General features: G+C 37.0%; 1 protein-coding gene across 2 annotated transcripts in view; it reads left to right on the top strand.

Moving 5' to 3' along the window:
• TMEM135 (transmembrane protein 135) overlaps positions 1 to 16,772 on the top strand; it is a 242,961-nt gene that overhangs the window by 209,049 nt on the left and 17,140 nt on the right. Inside the window, exons 7-10 of one of the 2 annotated variants that reach the window (XM_003780838.3) lie at positions 4,505 to 4,546; positions 11,037 to 11,183; positions 13,665 to 13,734; positions 15,040 to 15,207. In XM_003780838.3, the coding sequence (XP_003780886.1) occupies positions 4,505 to 4,546; positions 11,037 to 11,183; positions 13,665 to 13,734; positions 15,040 to 15,207 (427 nt within the window). The remainder of the gene's footprint in view (positions 1 to 4,504; positions 4,547 to 11,036; positions 11,184 to 13,664; positions 13,735 to 15,039; positions 15,208 to 16,772) is intronic. The other variant, XM_023511656.1, reaches the window with a different exon arrangement.

Genomic DNA, 16,772 nt, shown 5'->3' with positions numbered 1-16,772 from the left:
TTAAGCATAGGAAAAAAAATCAGTCCCTCTTTCCCTCCCTTCTTTCCTTTTCTATCTCTCTCTTTTCTTTTTTGAAATCTCACTCCATCATCTAGACTGGAGTGCAGTGGCTCTATCATAGCTCATGGCAGCCTTGAATCCCCGAGTTTAAGCCATCCTTCCACTTCAGTGGATTATTTCTTTTACTGTCATTTATGCTTCTAATTGAAACATTTAGCATGGGACTCGAGTAGTATTCTGATAAGGATAGCATTAAGCTTCTTTATATTTTCCTATATATAACATGTGTTTACAACCTGAAACCTCTATAGTTAGTTGTGTAATTTGACTAAGCTGTTTGATGTAATGCTGCAAATTTCTCTTCCTTCTTGTCTTTTCTGGCTCTTTCTTTTTCTTTCTTTCTTTTTCTTTTATTTTTAGGCGATGTCTTATTCTACTGTCTGGGTTAGGGTGCAGTGGTATCATTGTAGGTCATAACAACCTCAAACTCTTGGGCTCAAGCAATCCTCTTGCCTCAGCCACCAAAGTAGCTGGGACTATAGGTGTATGCCAGCACACCCAGCTCATTTTTCTAGTTTTCATGGAGGTAGAGTCTCACTCTGTTGTCCAGGCTGTTCTCAAAGTCCTGACCTCAAGCAGTCCTCCCACCTCTGCCTCCCAAAGTACTGAGATTATACGCTTGAGACACCACATCAGGCCTTCCTGGCTGTGTTTTTTTTTTTTTTTTTAATATCATACTTAACCTTAGCACAGAACTTCACAAATAGAGATTCAGTAAATATGGATTGATTTATAGTAATTATTTTATGTCATTTGCATAGATCAAATAGAAAACTCTATACGTACAAATTAAATGTATTATCTTTATGCACACTTGAAAATGAGACTTTATATCAAAAGATGATTTTTTTTAGGAGAAATAGAGTTTTCTTTCTTCTGTAGAGATTCTCTGCATTTTACGTTATAATGGATTGAAATATATTTAGTCCTTGGATATTTTCTTTACATATTCCTACATGATTGTGTCTGAACGTACAGATTTAAGAACTACATCTTAACAAATCAGACCTCTTCCTTGACCCCAGACCTGTGTAGCCGCTGCTTGCCTCCTTAATGTTTCCGTTTCATTAGCTAGCACACATCTCAAACTTAATGTGTCTAAAGCAAAACTTTCCATTTTTTTCCTTGAACCTGAGCCATTTATTCTTCCATATATGTTCAAGCCAAAAATATTTCAATAATTTGTAAATTCTCTCTTTCCCTTTTGCCCCATGTTCAAATCATTAAGAAATTTTGCCAGCTGTCCATTCAAAATCTCATCAGTTCGGCTCGGTGCCTGTGGCTCAAGCGGCTAAGGTGCCAGCCACATACACCTAAGGTGGCGGGTTCGTATCCCCAGCCCGGGCCCGCCAAACAACAATGATGGCTGCAACCAAAAAAATGGCCAGGCGTTGTGGCCGACGCCTGTGGTCCCAGCTACTTGGGAGGCTGAGGCAGGAGACTCGCTTGAGCCCAGGAGTTGGAGGTTGCTGTGAGCGTGATGCCATGGCACTCTGCCCAGGGGGACAGTTTGAGGCTCTGTCTCAAAAAAAAAAAAACAAAAAACTATCAGTTCTCCCACCTCTCCCACTGTGATCTAGATGGCCGCAGTCATCTTGCCCCTCCTGACCAGCCTCCTCACTTCTGACCTCGCCCTCCTGTACTTGGCATTTTTCTGTGCAGCAGTCAAAGTGATTGTCTTAAAATTTAAGACAGATCTTGTTATTCCTCTGTTGAGAACCTTCCGGTGTTCTTGCCTGGAGGCCCTGGGTGAGCTAGACCACTCCCACGTTCCCCCTACTCTGACCTCCACTCCTCCCACTGCCCTTTTCCCTGTGTTGCTCCAGCTATGCTAATCTGCTTGCTGTTCTCCTTACAGGCCACGCAGACTGCTCATCATGGCTTTATATTTGCTATTGCTTCCAACTGAAATGCTCTTCCCTCAATTCCTTAAGGTTTCTGATCAGATTACCAGATGTCACCTCAGAGAGGCCCATCTGACTACACCGTGTAGATAAATGAAGCCTGACCCCATCACTTTGTCTTCCTCTTGGTTGCAGGGGGTTTTGCTGTTGTTACTGTTGTTGGTTTTCTTTCCCTTCTTTGCGGGGGGGGGGGGTGTGTAGTGATTATCACCATATGATATATTTATTTACTTTTTCTTCAGTTAGACTGTCAACTGTCAAGAATTCTCTACTGTTCACTTCTGCATCCTTAGAACCTCAGCCTGCGCTTGTCATTATAGCCATTGAATTAATATTTGTTGGATGAATCAGTGAGCCTTAATACTTAATGGAAAATGTGATTTGATTTACATTATAATTACCAAATGTATAAAACAGTGAGGGACCTTCTAATGGGCGGCTTCATCTACGTTTTTATGTCTGTATCTTACTTTCTCTGTTTAACACAGACTACACTAGGGTTTCATAGTTAGGCCAATGGTTGGTCACTGCTCTTGGTGTCAAAATCATGGGCCATGTTAGTCGCCTAAAGATTCTTTTTATGGGAATAATTACTTTTTTGTCTTTTTGACATAGGCTTCTGATCCTCGATTACACTAATAACCTTATATACATGAATGGAAAGGAGCATGGCCCCTTTTGAATCTATGCTAAGACTTATCAATAGGCAGTGCTTCCCAGAGGATTCTACTGAACCAACTTTGAACTTCCATCACTATGAAATTGCACATTCATTTGTATACGCTCCTTGTATATTTGAAAGCTATTTTTTGATGTTTTGGACTGCCATTAGATTTTTGTTTATGGTCACAAATATGCAGTCCTAGATAGAACCAATCCTCAGAATCCTTTACAGAATACATCACAAAGATAAATAGCTACTTTTAAAGTATAACTTGCGGAAACCAACACTTATTTGTAAATTTGCATAGTCTTCTAGTCAATATACTGCATTCCAGTCAGTAGACCTCTAGCCAACATCTTCATCACCTCACCAGTCTAGATTATGGGTCTTAAGTTACTGCAAAACACTTTCTTCACAAAGAATAGATACATTTAAAAAATTTAATGTTAGAATTTTCCCTCATACATATTTAGCTTAACATATGAATTCTTTTTCCTTTCTCCTCATTCTGTGTAGGTTAGGAAATTATGTAGCATGTTTGCTAAATTCTGTGGTTACATTTCTCACTGTCAGCGTGGCCACAAGGTAGATCATGTTGTTTAACTGAAGTGTTTTATAATAGCTCCTTGTACCTGGATAAAGTTCTTTTCTCAGCTTCTCTATGACCGCCAATAAAAATGTATCTATTTTAAATTAAGATAGATGTCCTACATTTTTGTGCATTTCCTTTGTAACCTTTCATACAAAGATACAGGAAGAATTCCTCAGTTATATAGGAGGTCCTACTTTTTATCTAAGAATATCCGATGTCTAATATTAACATAACCTGCAGCACCGTTGTGTCACCAGGCTTTATACATTTCTTCCGGAATTTTGATAATAAATACCCCAAAGCCCTTTATGTAAGGTGGTCAGACCTATAAAAACAGTGAAGACACTGAAGGGCAGGGGGATAATGTAAACCCAGCGTAGTCCCGCCCCCACTTTAAGATCTAGTTTAAATATTTTTTGCAGCTCCGAGAACCTTTTTTTTCCTTAGTTACTGTGTAGTTTGAATCTTCCCCACTTAGAGAGAATAGACTGTTTTAGAAGGTTGTATGAATGAAAGCCCTGACTTTTTCTGTGATTGAATTCTAACTGCTCTTACTTTTTGATCTGTTACTCCATTTTTTTTTTTTTGAGCCTCTGTGCACTAATGGAATAGGAAGAAATCTATTTATAGACATTGAAGTATAATTAAATGAACAGGGCCCACCAATGCCCAGCAATAATAAGCCCTCAGTTAATACTATCTGAGTTACTCTCATTCTGCTCTCCTCCCACCCAACCTTGTTCCCTGTTTGTTCTGTTCTAATTGGGCTTAGTCAGAAGTTAAAACTGTTGAACTAAACTTGAAGCCTTTCTGTGCCTGCCAACTCTACATTGCTCTGCCTTCCCTGAATTGATGAGTAGAGAGAAGTCAGGGCCTTCAATTGACCTATATATAATACCCAGCAGGTGTGTGGGGCCTTTTTTTTTTTTTCCCACAGCAATTGGCCCCCCGGGGATTGGGTAGCATGAAGAGTGCTCCACCCCCAGGTCTCTAGTTAAGAGTCCTGATGGACCTCTTAGAATTTGCTTAATTGTCTTTTCATCCTGCAGATCTGAGAGTTGAGCCTAAGTTATGTTAATGTGACATAGGAAAGCACTATTGTATTAATCTTTTCATGTAAGGTGACTTAATTGTTTGTTGTTTGACCATTTGTACAGACGTTTGCCTTAAGAGAGTTTCACCTTTCAAAACATCATTTTTAGTAAAAAAAAATTTTAGTAGCTATGTAATTTACTACTTTATATGTCAAAACATGTTTTATGATTGTAAATTTTATTGACTTAGGTGCAAAGATGGTTTGAAGGGATTTACGTTTTCTGCACTTAGGTAAGTAACATTTTATTTATCTTTATTTTGAGAGAGAATTTCTAAGATGCCTTTTTAAAAATAAATATTAGTAATTTAATAAATATTTATTGAGTAAATTTTTAAGCTGAAAGTGATTTTAGAAGTCAGAAAAGTATTTCTAAACCTTTCCAAATACAGTAGAACTTCTGTAGTTGGCCACCTCAAGTTGACTTAATTTTCCTTTCCTTTCTTTTTTTTTTTTTTTTCTGAGTCTAATCTTGTAACCTACAGTAGAGAGCTGTGGTGTCTCAAACTTTTGGGCTCAAGTGATCCCAACCTCAACCTCTCAAGTAGCTGGGACTACAGATGCCTGTCAGGATACCCAGCTATTTTTTTTTTTTTTTTTTTTTTTTACAGACAGGATCTCAGTCTTTTTCAGGCTGGTCTCAAACTCTTGAGCTCAGGAAATTTACCCACCTCAGTTTCCCAGAGGGCTAGGATTATAGGCAGGAGCCACCGCAGTAGCCTGGTTGACCTAATGCACCACATGCATGTGTAAGTACAGTGGGCCTAGTTCCTTATGTTGACCAGTTATAGGCCCTTGGGTGTTCAATTTACAAAGGTTCTACTGTAGTTCATTATTTATCATATTTTTCTCCCTAAAAATTGGTCACTCACCTACGACTTTTTGGACCTTTTGTGTGCCTTATTCTGTGGGGTGTTAGAAAAGAAATAAAAGAACTCTCTTCAAGGAACTTGGAAAGACAAAGCTGCACATGAACAATTACTGAAAAATTAAGTGCTTAACTGTGTGGTTTCCCTGAGCCGGACTCCTGCGCTGGAGGTTTTTCTTTTCGCTTCATAGCCCATCTCTTAGTATAACAGTTGGCTCAGTGGTATGCTGTAGAAATGTTAGCATTAGCATTTTATTTTATAGTTCACCAAGCATTTTCATATAGATTAGTAAACTTTTAAGTTCTAGTAGATGAGCATTTTTATGCCTATGTAACATGATCAGAAAGTGGGGGATTAGAGCATTTGAGTAACTTTATTTAGCATCACAGAAGTAACTATATATCCTAACTCCAAACCCAGTATTTGTCCAGTTTATCTCATAGATGTTGCCTCTTTTATTCTCCCAAGTACATATGGTAGATGCTTAGTGAAGATCAGTAGCCTGGTATTTATTGCAAGTATTGGGGCGGGGGGATTAGGGTGGGAGAAGTTTTTATATGATTATCCCCTAAGAATACTTAGAGAATTAAGCGATTTAACACATGGAAAATATTGAGAAGCGTGTCGGGCACATGGTAAGTAATCAGGACATGTTGGTTCTGTTGTTGTTATTGTTCTTATGGGTGATATGCCTTAAACTGCACTTGCAGCTTTAGAAAACTGCACGGGACGAGGAAGTGTGTGTGGGTGCAGGTGAATAACATTAGCAAAAGGAGGAAAATTGTAAGCATGAAATGTGAGGTCACAGTGAGAAAATGAACTTAGTTGGTATGAAAGGTTTAAATTAGGGGAAAAAAGATATTTTTTAAAGAGGCAGAGTAGGGCCAGATTACAGAAGACCTAGGACAAAACAGAGAGGCTTAGATTTGGTCAGGTGAGCTGCAGGGAGCCCTTAGCGGTTTCTGAGCAGTGCAGGTGACTGTGTTTCAAGAAGATTGGTCTGGCTGTGGCATTCAGGACGTTGACTAGAAAGGCAGAGCAATAGGGAGTGGAACTGGCGTGCCGGTGGGAGGATGAAGGAGAAAGAGACCAAGTTGAGCCTTGCCATGGAAGAACGTGATGACCTAGTAAGGACCTAGTAGAAACTAATATTTTCCTTCCTTCTCTTCCCTGCCACCCCTTCAATCCTACCCAAGTATTGAAAATCAAAGTGCCTAAAAGAAGGTGCTGTTATTTTTATTTTATTTTTTTTCTTTTGAGACAGAGTCTCACTCTGTCACCCTTGGTAGAGTGCCGTGGTGTCACAGTTCACAGTAACCACCAACTCTTGGGCACAAGCGATACTCTTGCCTCAGCCTCCTGAGTAATAGGGATTACGGGCGCCCAGCACAACACCCAGCTATTTTTAGACAAGGGGTCTTGTCTTGCTCGGGCTGGTCCCAAATTCCTGAGCTCAGGTGATCCACCTGTCTCAGCCTCTCAGAGTGCTAGAATTATAGGCCTGAGCCACTGTCCCTGGCCTAAGGTGCTGCTATATTAACAGAAAACCAGATGGCATGCAAGGAAACTGGTTTGGGAGAGAACAAATGAAGTCACTGTATGATTAAGAATGTCTTTGGTTGTGGAAACGAGGGTAGCAATAACTTTCCAAGGGTTAATACACGACTTTATCTTGTATTTTTCATTAAAATATCATGAAGTTTATTAGAAAATAACCTTTTTGTTATTTACTGTTGTTACATTGACTATAAAGTATTCTCTATTAAATGGAAAATTGATAACAAACATAAAAGTTAGTTTTCCTAAAAAGAAAGGGAAACGTTCTTATTTTTCTATACTTCTCTTTAGATATACTCACAGTCCCTGCGGAAGCTTGCAGTGTGTCAGATGTTTCTTTAAATACACTTGTAATATAGGGCTAATTTGTACTGTTCGTACTTAAATTTTTCTCTGTATTATAGGAAAATATTCTGGAAAAATTTTTAATCATTCTTGCTAATATTCTTGTTACTAAAACAAGAAAATTGTTACATATTGTGAGGTGTCATGTATTTATTTCATATATATATATATGAAATATATTCTTCTATTAATCAGATTCTGTTTTGTTCCAGATTCCCCACATTGCAAATTGGTATCAAACTTAAAAAGTTAATACTCAGAAGATATTACTAAAAGACATCATGTTTCCTATTGTCAAGTTTCAGTGTCAGTTAACGTGTACTGTTCCTGTAGGCTTTCAGAAAATACCATCTGACAGGACTTTCCAGCTACCTCTTGGCATTCTTGCTGCCCTGATTTTTATTTCTGGCATATGCTATAAATTTGTGGCATGTGAACAGCATAACATTTAATATTAATTACACAAGGAAAGGGAAAGAGAAACGCTTGCTGGGACCTAATTTATTATAACTTCCTGGCAGTATTAAATGGTGAGAAGATAGTCAATGCCTGATATCAGTACATTGGAGTATAAAGAAATTTCAATGAATACTCTTGTAAATTGGCTTAAAGGAAGAATTCATCTTATATGGATTATACATACTCTATCATGAAAACACACACTGTTCACTCTGAGGAAAACTGTCCTTTATTCACAAAGGACAAGCAGTCACAAAGTTTCCTAATAGTCATAGGGTAAAACCTTTAAAATATTAAGCTTTACTTGAGTTCAGCACCTATTTATTTATTTATTGAGACAGAGTCTGACTATGTCACCCTCAGTAGAGTGTGGTGGCATCACAGCTCACAGCAACCTCACACTCTAGGGCTTAAGCAATTCTCTTGCCTTAGCCTCCCAAGGACTACAGGTGCCTGGCACAACATCTGGCTATTTTTTGGTTGCAGATGTCGTTTAGCAGGCCCAGGCCAGGCCTGTATGTGGCTGGCACCCTACTCACATACACAGCCTCAGTGTATGTGGCTGGCACCCTACTCACTGAGTTACAGGCACCGAGCCCGGCCCCCATTTTTAAGCACTCCTCAACACATACAAGTTAACATGGCAGCCACAGAGAGAGCACTCAGTTATCTATCCTTAGTGTACTTGTGCTGCGCCCAGGTCTTACACTAAGCATTAAGAGTACTCGGGAGAGTAGGTTAGATACAGTCTCTGCCCTCAGAGCCACGGTCTAGTGGGGAAGACAATATTAATTAAATAGTGCCAAATGTTATAAAAGAGAAGTGTGGATTATCTCAGGAATATATTTTAGGCAGACCTAATTTAGTGTTTTTCCCCCTGAGCTGTGGATAGGAGTAAAGTCAGAGAAGGGAGCAGGAAAATAGCACAGAGTAACTTATAAAACAGATGCTAGAAGAGAATAGAAACTATAGAAACTAAGTGTCATGCAGTGTGCAAATTACTTTTTTTCTACGGGGGTGGGTGGGAAGGAAGGGTAGACTGAAGGAACATTTAAGATGGATTTTAGAAAACAAATAAGATTTTAGCAAAGACGTAAGGCAGAGCGATCCAGATAAGAAGAGCAGTATGCCAGTAGTTCAATAAACTATAATGTATAATAATGTTATATCTCGTACACATTCTGTGCTAGGTACTGTTTTAATAAAGCTTGAAGTTTGTATTTAATTCCGTAGGCTGTAAACCATTGAAATTCTCTGAGGGTGGGAATAGTTAAGTTCAGATCTGCACTTTAGAAAGCTTCTGCTAGAAATGTTATGCAGGATGATTTGAAAATTATCTGTCTGTATAGATAATAGTAGAAGTCACAGAACTGAACAGAGTTAGGGACAGACCATGGGAGAAAAACTCATGCAAGAGTCTACGATGCAGTTAGCCTTCTTCATCACAGTGTGGAACATAGAAGTTTTCTTCGTCTGTTGGCCAGGGAATAGCTGGGACTGAGGAACTTACAAAGAAAAGGAGGTTCTTTGGCTTAGAGTTCTGTGGGGTGTATAAGAACCATGGTGCCAGGTTCTGGATCTGGTGAGGGCCTCAGGGAGCTTCCAGTCATGCAGAAGGCAAAGGGGGAGCAGTCATATCACATGGCAGGAAAGAAGGAGAGAGGAGAAGGTGCCAGGATCCTTTTAGCAGTGAGACCTGATGGGAAGTAAAAGTGAAAATACAATCCCACGAGAGTGGCACCACGCTGTTCTTGAGATATCCATTCTATGACGTCCCACCAGGCCCCACTGCCAAAATTGGGGTTCAGATTTAAACATGAAATTTGGAAGGGACAAATATTCAAACTATATCGGAAGTGTCATAAGTGGGTGATTAAGAAGCCAGGTTTTAGGGTCAGACAGTTCTGAGTTGCAGTAATTGCTGATAATTTATTGGATGTGGACAAGATACTTAATCATACCAACTCTCATGGGAATTATGAGAGTTGCTGTGAGGAGTAAATGATTTAATATTTGTGAAAGACTCAGTCAGCACTGTGTCATGTAGTAAGTACTCAGAAGGTGTAGCTCCTCCTGTATTCATTCATTCAATAATGAATATTTACTTTGTGCCAGACACCATGCCAAGCACTGGGATATGATAGCAAAGATGATATACATAGTCTCACAGGCCCCCGACTTTAGTAGGGGATACAGACCACTAAATGGTGCTTACAGCAGTAGGTGTTCATACCAGAGAGGAAGGATCACTCCCTCACCACCCTGGCTTGAGGCGGGGACAGCTTCTCCTAGGACATGACCACTACTCTGAGATAGCCAGTTCTGGACAAAACAGTGACAGTGCCATGAAGATGTGCGAGATACCCTGATCTGTTCTACTGTAGCTGTGTCCTGTATTACACATCTTAACTCTCCATTCACTCCCACAAGCAAGACGTTCTTTTGGACAGACAGCTACGAAGGCCGCACAGCTACCTTCTGAGGACATATGAACCCGTTGCATGTCCTTTATGACGTGATGAGCTAGATGTTTCACCAAATCTGTCTGAATGGGCTGGGTTACAGTCGGCAGTAACAGCTTCTCCTTTCTCTCTTTCCTGAGTGTGTAAATTATCATCTTCTGTTTGTCACGCACCCTAGTTCCAGAATTTTAATGCAATAATTATTGATTCCCTGTTTTATTTATATATTTTTATATTTCCTGAAATGTTAAGAGGTAAAGTCTTTTTTCTTTTGAAACCTAATGATTCTGTATAAGAGCAGTGACTCTTACAGGGTAGGTGAAAAAGCAATGATGAAAAGTCTGAGGACAGGCCCTTCCTGATTGGTGTCTAATGGTGTTGACATTTTATTGTGCCTTGTTTTTGGAAAAATATAATTTGATGTAATAGGAATGGTCTCCTAGATATTTGATTTTTCCAAAGAGAAGTGAGTAGATTGGAGTAACATCAATTTTGAGATCCTTTTGTGGACTAACTTGAGGCTACATGGAATCTCGACGGTTCCCTGATTCTTGTTCCACAGTTCTCTGTGTTTCCGTATGTGTCCAGATGACCTTCTGCAGTTGTTTATGACTCAAAGTGGGTTGGAGTTGTACCCTGAGTGAAGAACTCATTCAGTTGTAACTATCAGCAGAATTCAGGGGAAAGATGAATTTGGGGGGTTTGTGTTGTAGACCCAAGTTTGTGTGCTTCTTTTGAAAAACTTTAAGGCATGCAATACCTTAAAAAAAAGTGGTGTTAAAGTTAAAGGACACTTTGTAAAAGTAGTGTGCTGTATTTTACTTGGTTAATTTGATTTTAAAGGACAAATGACCATTAAAGAGATTTTGTGTTTTCTTCAAGGATGATTAGATTTTATGTAAATTGCGAAAATATTATTTCAAATTAAGATACTTTCCAAAGTATATTTGTTTATAAACAAAATCTTTTCCTTTATTCTCACTGATTTCGTTAAAGGTGAAAAATGCCTTACATTGTGCTCTTTTCTGTAGGTTCATTGTAGGGAAGGAAGAAATTCCCACACATTCTTATTCCCCAGAGGCAGCATATTCAAAAGTGGAACAAAAGAGAGAGAAACATGAGGAAAAGCCGAGAAGAATGGACATCATCGCTCTAGTCAGGAGACTTGTGGATTCCATGTGAGTTCCTTCTCTTGGTCGATCACACTTTGTCACTTTTATATGATGTTTGTACTATGCCAAGGTATGTTTTTTTCCTATTCTAGTAACGATGGTCATTTCTCACCAGAAACTGTGCATAGAGTTTTAAGCCACACAATGGCAAGCGAATGTCATTCGTTATTTCTGGTAGTAGTGTAGACCATCGTATGCTTTTAAAACCGATTTTCATGAAATTGAAATACTTTCCTATTTCAAACCAGAAAGACTTATAGGATGCTATGATGGAGAATTTCAGGAAACAGATTAATATTTGCCAATTGATTGTGCTAAGTATGAAAAGGAAAAAGAAGAATTCCTGAGAGAGATTACAGAAGAGTGCCAAGGAACAGACCTTCAGTAAAGTGTAATTTTCAGAGCTCTCAAACTGAAATAAGAAATCTTTCTTCCTGTATTACTCAAAGGAGGCTTTATGTTACACAAGAGGAAGTTTATTTATGTTTTTAGTGTAGATATTTTACAAAATAAATTTAAAAGTTTTAAATTAGAATATCAACCAATAAAAATAATCTTGATAGTGATATTTTAGAAAGAATAGAATGAGTAAGCAATATAGAAAGTTAGGAGATTAATTATAGGAAGCTGAGTTTCTTTAAAAAATCAGAAAAACCATATTGGAGTCATATTTTATCTCTACCAGCTTGATGACTTTGGAAGAGTGATTTAATGGCTATGCATTCCAAAGACCTTGTTTATTAAAGGGTTAATTTATTTATTATGGGGTTAATAATCTCTAGTAAGGATTATTGTGACCATTAAATGAAATAATATATATGAAATTGCCTGACTTAATATGTGAGCACACAGTGAGTATGCAAATTTTTACAGAATTTAATGATCTTGTTTTCACCTTGGCCTACGTGCCACACAGGGGCTTAAGAGTAAAGGAAGGAATAGTCAGTGACAGGAATAATTGTGGCAGTAAATTTATTAAGCCAGTTCAAAAAGAGTTATGAGCTATCTCAGTGGAGAAAAGGGAGAAAATACCCAATGGCAGTAATTTCAACATGAATCAGAGGGAAATGCAGAGAATGAAAAATGTGAGTGAATGATGCTTGAAGCGTCCCAACTGACCAGGTCAAGCAGTCTCGGGTGCACTGTGGGGAAAGCAGATACAGAATAATCCAGAAGCGAATAATGCGGAAGATGTGCAGCCCAGGATCTGGGAGCCATGTCAGTGTGTGACGGTGGGAAGATTGAATGATAGGACAGTTGATATTAGAGTGGAACTTCACTAGCAAAGAAAGTTCAGTGATCTCTAGGTAGCTCTGGAGGCCTTGGCTGAGAAGTGTCTTTGCAGAGGACACTTAAAAGTCTGAAGAGTGATGTTTGCACAAGGCAGTTCCTGATGCACCTCTTTTCAGGCCTTCAGCTTTAATCACTCAGTAACTTTACATGACTGGAGACGTGTCATTTCATTCTAACGATATAAGGGTCAGTACGAACTTTTACTGTCACCCTTGACTAGGAGAGGCTGCCCGTGTACTGCAGCTGCAGTGCAGAATTGGATTTCAGAAAGGGTCTCGCTAATCAGTTTCCAAATGAGAATGAAGCCATGAAGAGCCAGAACACTGCTCTAGAAGTTCTCATAAACTGGAAGGTTCGTGTGGTTCAACCATGAAGATAGTTAATTTACAGTCAGAAAGAATGTATGAAAGACCACTTATTTGGGAACATGAATCTTTTAAAGAAAAAAGGCGAGCACTAGCTGCATGTTAAATATTCTACTTTTTAATGCTTAGAGTGAATGCTATTGGAGTCAACATACCAAATATTAGAATGAGTGTGACTTGAACAGTAGCCCTCTCAGCAGGAATGTTGATTAAATACTAGAGGGTTAAGTGGTTTACAGTTAAGTCACAAATAACCAACTTTTGTGAATTTGCCATGTGATCTCTCTTTCTATATTTATTTTTGAAACTAAATTTTGAATTCTAATACTATATCATGTTTCTTTTCCAGATGTTTTCTCTCAAATATAATTAAGTATAAATTCCTGTAACCTGAGCACATTCTCATTATGATTTTTTGCTCAAGCACTGACTTCATGGATGATTGATGACTGTTATACTCTACAATAAGTGATTTAAAGCTTCCAAAAAGATTTGGCAAAGTATATAAATAATATATACATATTTTTCCTATTTAGTCATGAATACTTCCCAGTGTGGTTTTTCTACTCCACATTCAAGCATTTTGACTGCTGTCACATATTTTAGACAACATGTCAGGTGGTAAACAGCAAAGAAAAAAATATCCCCAATATCTGCTTTTCTTGCTTCTACATGTTCTAAAATGTTAAAGTTGTACACATTGAGAAATAAGTAGGTGGTATTCTTTTTTTTTTTTGCTAAAAAGTTTTAAAGTGCTCACAGACACATGCACACACATCTATAAATACACTGAAGTTATAATTCATATGACTTTCTGGTTTAATTTCAGATGCAAGCAAGGACCAAGGCATAGATGTTGCAAGCACTATGAAGATAATTGCATCTCTTATTGCATCAAAGTAAGTGTATAAAAGTATCTACGTTCTTAACAATGAGAATAGCTATAGAAATAATTTGTTTATTGAGAAATAACTTAAAAGTAAATGGAAAAGTCGACATTAGTTATTACTGTCATTTTTCACATTTGACTAAGAAATTGAGGCGAACAGACAATTTAGCTTTTACTATTCACTTACCAGATCCTTATACAGTTTTAAAGTTAGTTTGTTTAAAAATGGTCTTATTTAAAACTTACAGGGTAGGAGAGCAGGTTGGGTAACAACAGCAACTAAACCCCAGAAAGGTCATTAAATTTATACTTTGTATTGTCGCCCCATTAGAGCTGTGGAACTTAGAGGCAAGCACTGCTAAGACACGGACATGGGTATCTTCCTATTCTAGGAGGGCTGTGAGGTTGGAATACTAGTATTACGATGTATTGGTGTTGAATCATATATAAAATACTATTCTTTCTGTTATTGTTTTGTGTTGTGCTGATTATAATTAATTAGTTAATTTATTAACCTTTAATAATTTTAAATTAACTTTTAATTAAGTTATTAACTTTTCAGTCTCTCTAAACTTTATTTTCATAAATACTGCTACTAGTTACCGTCCTCAGATCTTTTTTTGCACTGTAAACAGTTGAAAGAACTATAGAGAAATGTTGGCAGCCAACGTGGATTTGCGGTGGACTTGCTTTACCAAGTTTGTCTTAGTATATCTTAATGCTGCCATTCCTTAGAGATGCTTTTAGCTTGACACAGTTGAGCACAGGAATAAAAAAACCTAGATATCATTTTTTTTTCCATGAGAAATTCTTTTGACATAATGATTTTAAAAGCTGGTATAAAGGTCTAAACAAATAATAAAAATTCTTTTTCTATCAATAGAACCCCTACTCATGGTAACATCGATTGAGAGCAGTTTTCTGTTAAAATTTCCAAAAGCATTTGGTTTTGTTAACTATTTTTTGGCATTTCAGTGCTTTTGTCTCTAAAATTCATTTGTGGTTTAGGAATTTGAAATCCTGGTTGTTGTCAACAAAATGACAAGAAGTGGAATTTTGGTTCATAGGCAAGCTTGGCTAGTGCTAGTGAGAATTTTTAAGTCTTTGTAAATCAAAGAAAGTAAACTCATTCTAAAATTTCACCCTTACTTTTAAGGTAATTGTTTTAAAATTACTGTTTGAGGTTTTAAGACTTTATTCTGCAAAGTGCTATGCTATAACTTACATTAAAAATTTTTTTGACTCTTGTAAAATTCATATTCTATCAAACTTCAGAATTTGGTTGTGAATTGGAATTCCTCCTGGTTTTCTCTAGGGCTTCATCAGAATGTTCAGCGTGGGGTACTTGATTCAGTGCTGCCTCCGTGTCCCCTCTGCATTTAGGCACCTGTTTACACAGCCGTCTCGGCTACTTTCTCTCTTCTACAATAAAGAAAACTTCCAGCTGGGGGCTTTTCTTGGCTCCTTCGTTAGTATATATAAGGTAAGGTTTTCAGAAGAGGAAGGGAGAAGGGCATTAAATCACATGGCTGTTGTTAAGATGAGATACGACTTTAATTCATCTATTATTTTTTAATACTTTTTGAAATGTTCATAAACATCTTGACATCACCAAATATAACACCACATTGGGAATTGAAGTTGGAGAAATTTTTCTTAACACAATAACTAAGAAAAAGACATGAAGGCTATGTTAACCAGTTGGATGAAAGTATTTTAAATTGTATACAGAAATAGTACACTAGTACACTGTACTCATGATAACATTAATGTACACTGCTATGATTTAATAAAAAAATAAATAAAATATTGTTAAATATAATATATGGGCATGTTTGCACTTACATATAATATCAAAGATTCTCAAAGATTCGTTTTTTTCAATAGATAGATGTTCTGAGAAAAATGTGAATTTTCTGATGTTTCCAACATCAAAAATGGTACTTATATACCTGGTCTGGTTTTCTTAATCATATTTACTGCATATTTACCAATTTAATTATATTTCAGAACTTTATTTATTTCAGAAGTTTATTAAATATAACTTTAATTATATTTTCAGAACTTTTTTCAGAACTTATCATTTCAGTAAATGATATCAAAAAATAGAATCAGTAAGGATTTTCTTTTGTAACTTTAGATAAACTATGACTTTTTCTTTTTTCCACCCACTTACAACACCTACTACATTGTCTCAAATAATCAGAATTAATATTCTAACCCACCATTCTGTATAATACTATAAATATGCCCATACAAACAAATCCCACCCATAAGCACATATGTAAAGATCATTCTTGACATAGTACTCTGCAGCTTTGAGAACAGACTTTTGTTTGATGGGACCACTCTATGTAAATCATATTAGTGACGTACTTTATTAAACATTAAAAATTTAGATTCTATGTTAAAATGTAGGTTCTAAATGACAAAGTATGTTAATTAAGGCTGATCTATGTGTATATATATGTATTCATATGTGTGCACACACATATTCTTGGTTAAACTGAAAGAAAATTAATGCTAGGAAAATGGAATTCTGGAGTTACTTTGGGTAAGATGGTCATGTATCATTTTATAGAAAAGTTTACTCATAAAGGGTAGATATGGAGAAAGTATTTTGAAATGGAAGGGAGTAAGGAACTATAGGTAAACTATAGTTAATGAGTCACTTGTTATGAACTGTTACTGATGCTAAAAACATTTTCAATATGGTTTGACTAGAAGGCATTACTAATATCTCTGAATATACAAGTGGTAAGGGCAAATTATTGGTAATTACATGTTTAAATTCATGTTCTTTTCATTTTTCATGTCATAGTGTTTGTATTTATACTTAACAGCAATTCTTGAGTGTTTATGTGTGTACTGTATTTTCTCTGGTCCTTAAATGTTTACGTGTGTACTGTATTATCTCTGGTCCTTAAATGTTTACGTGTGTACTGTATTATCTCTGGTCCTTAAATGTTTACGTGTGTACTGTATAATCTCCAGTCCTTAAATGTTTACGTGTGTACTGTATTATCTCTGATTCTTAATGTTTACGTG

The sequence above is a fragment of the Otolemur garnettii genome, unplaced genomic scaffold (assembly GCF_000181295.1).
Source record: "Otolemur garnettii isolate 467f Iridium unplaced genomic scaffold, OtoGar3 scaffold00001, whole genome shotgun sequence".
NCBI lineage: Eukaryota > Metazoa > Chordata > Mammalia > Primates > Galagidae > Otolemur > Otolemur garnettii.
This window is presented reverse-complemented; position numbering and strand designations above follow the sequence as displayed.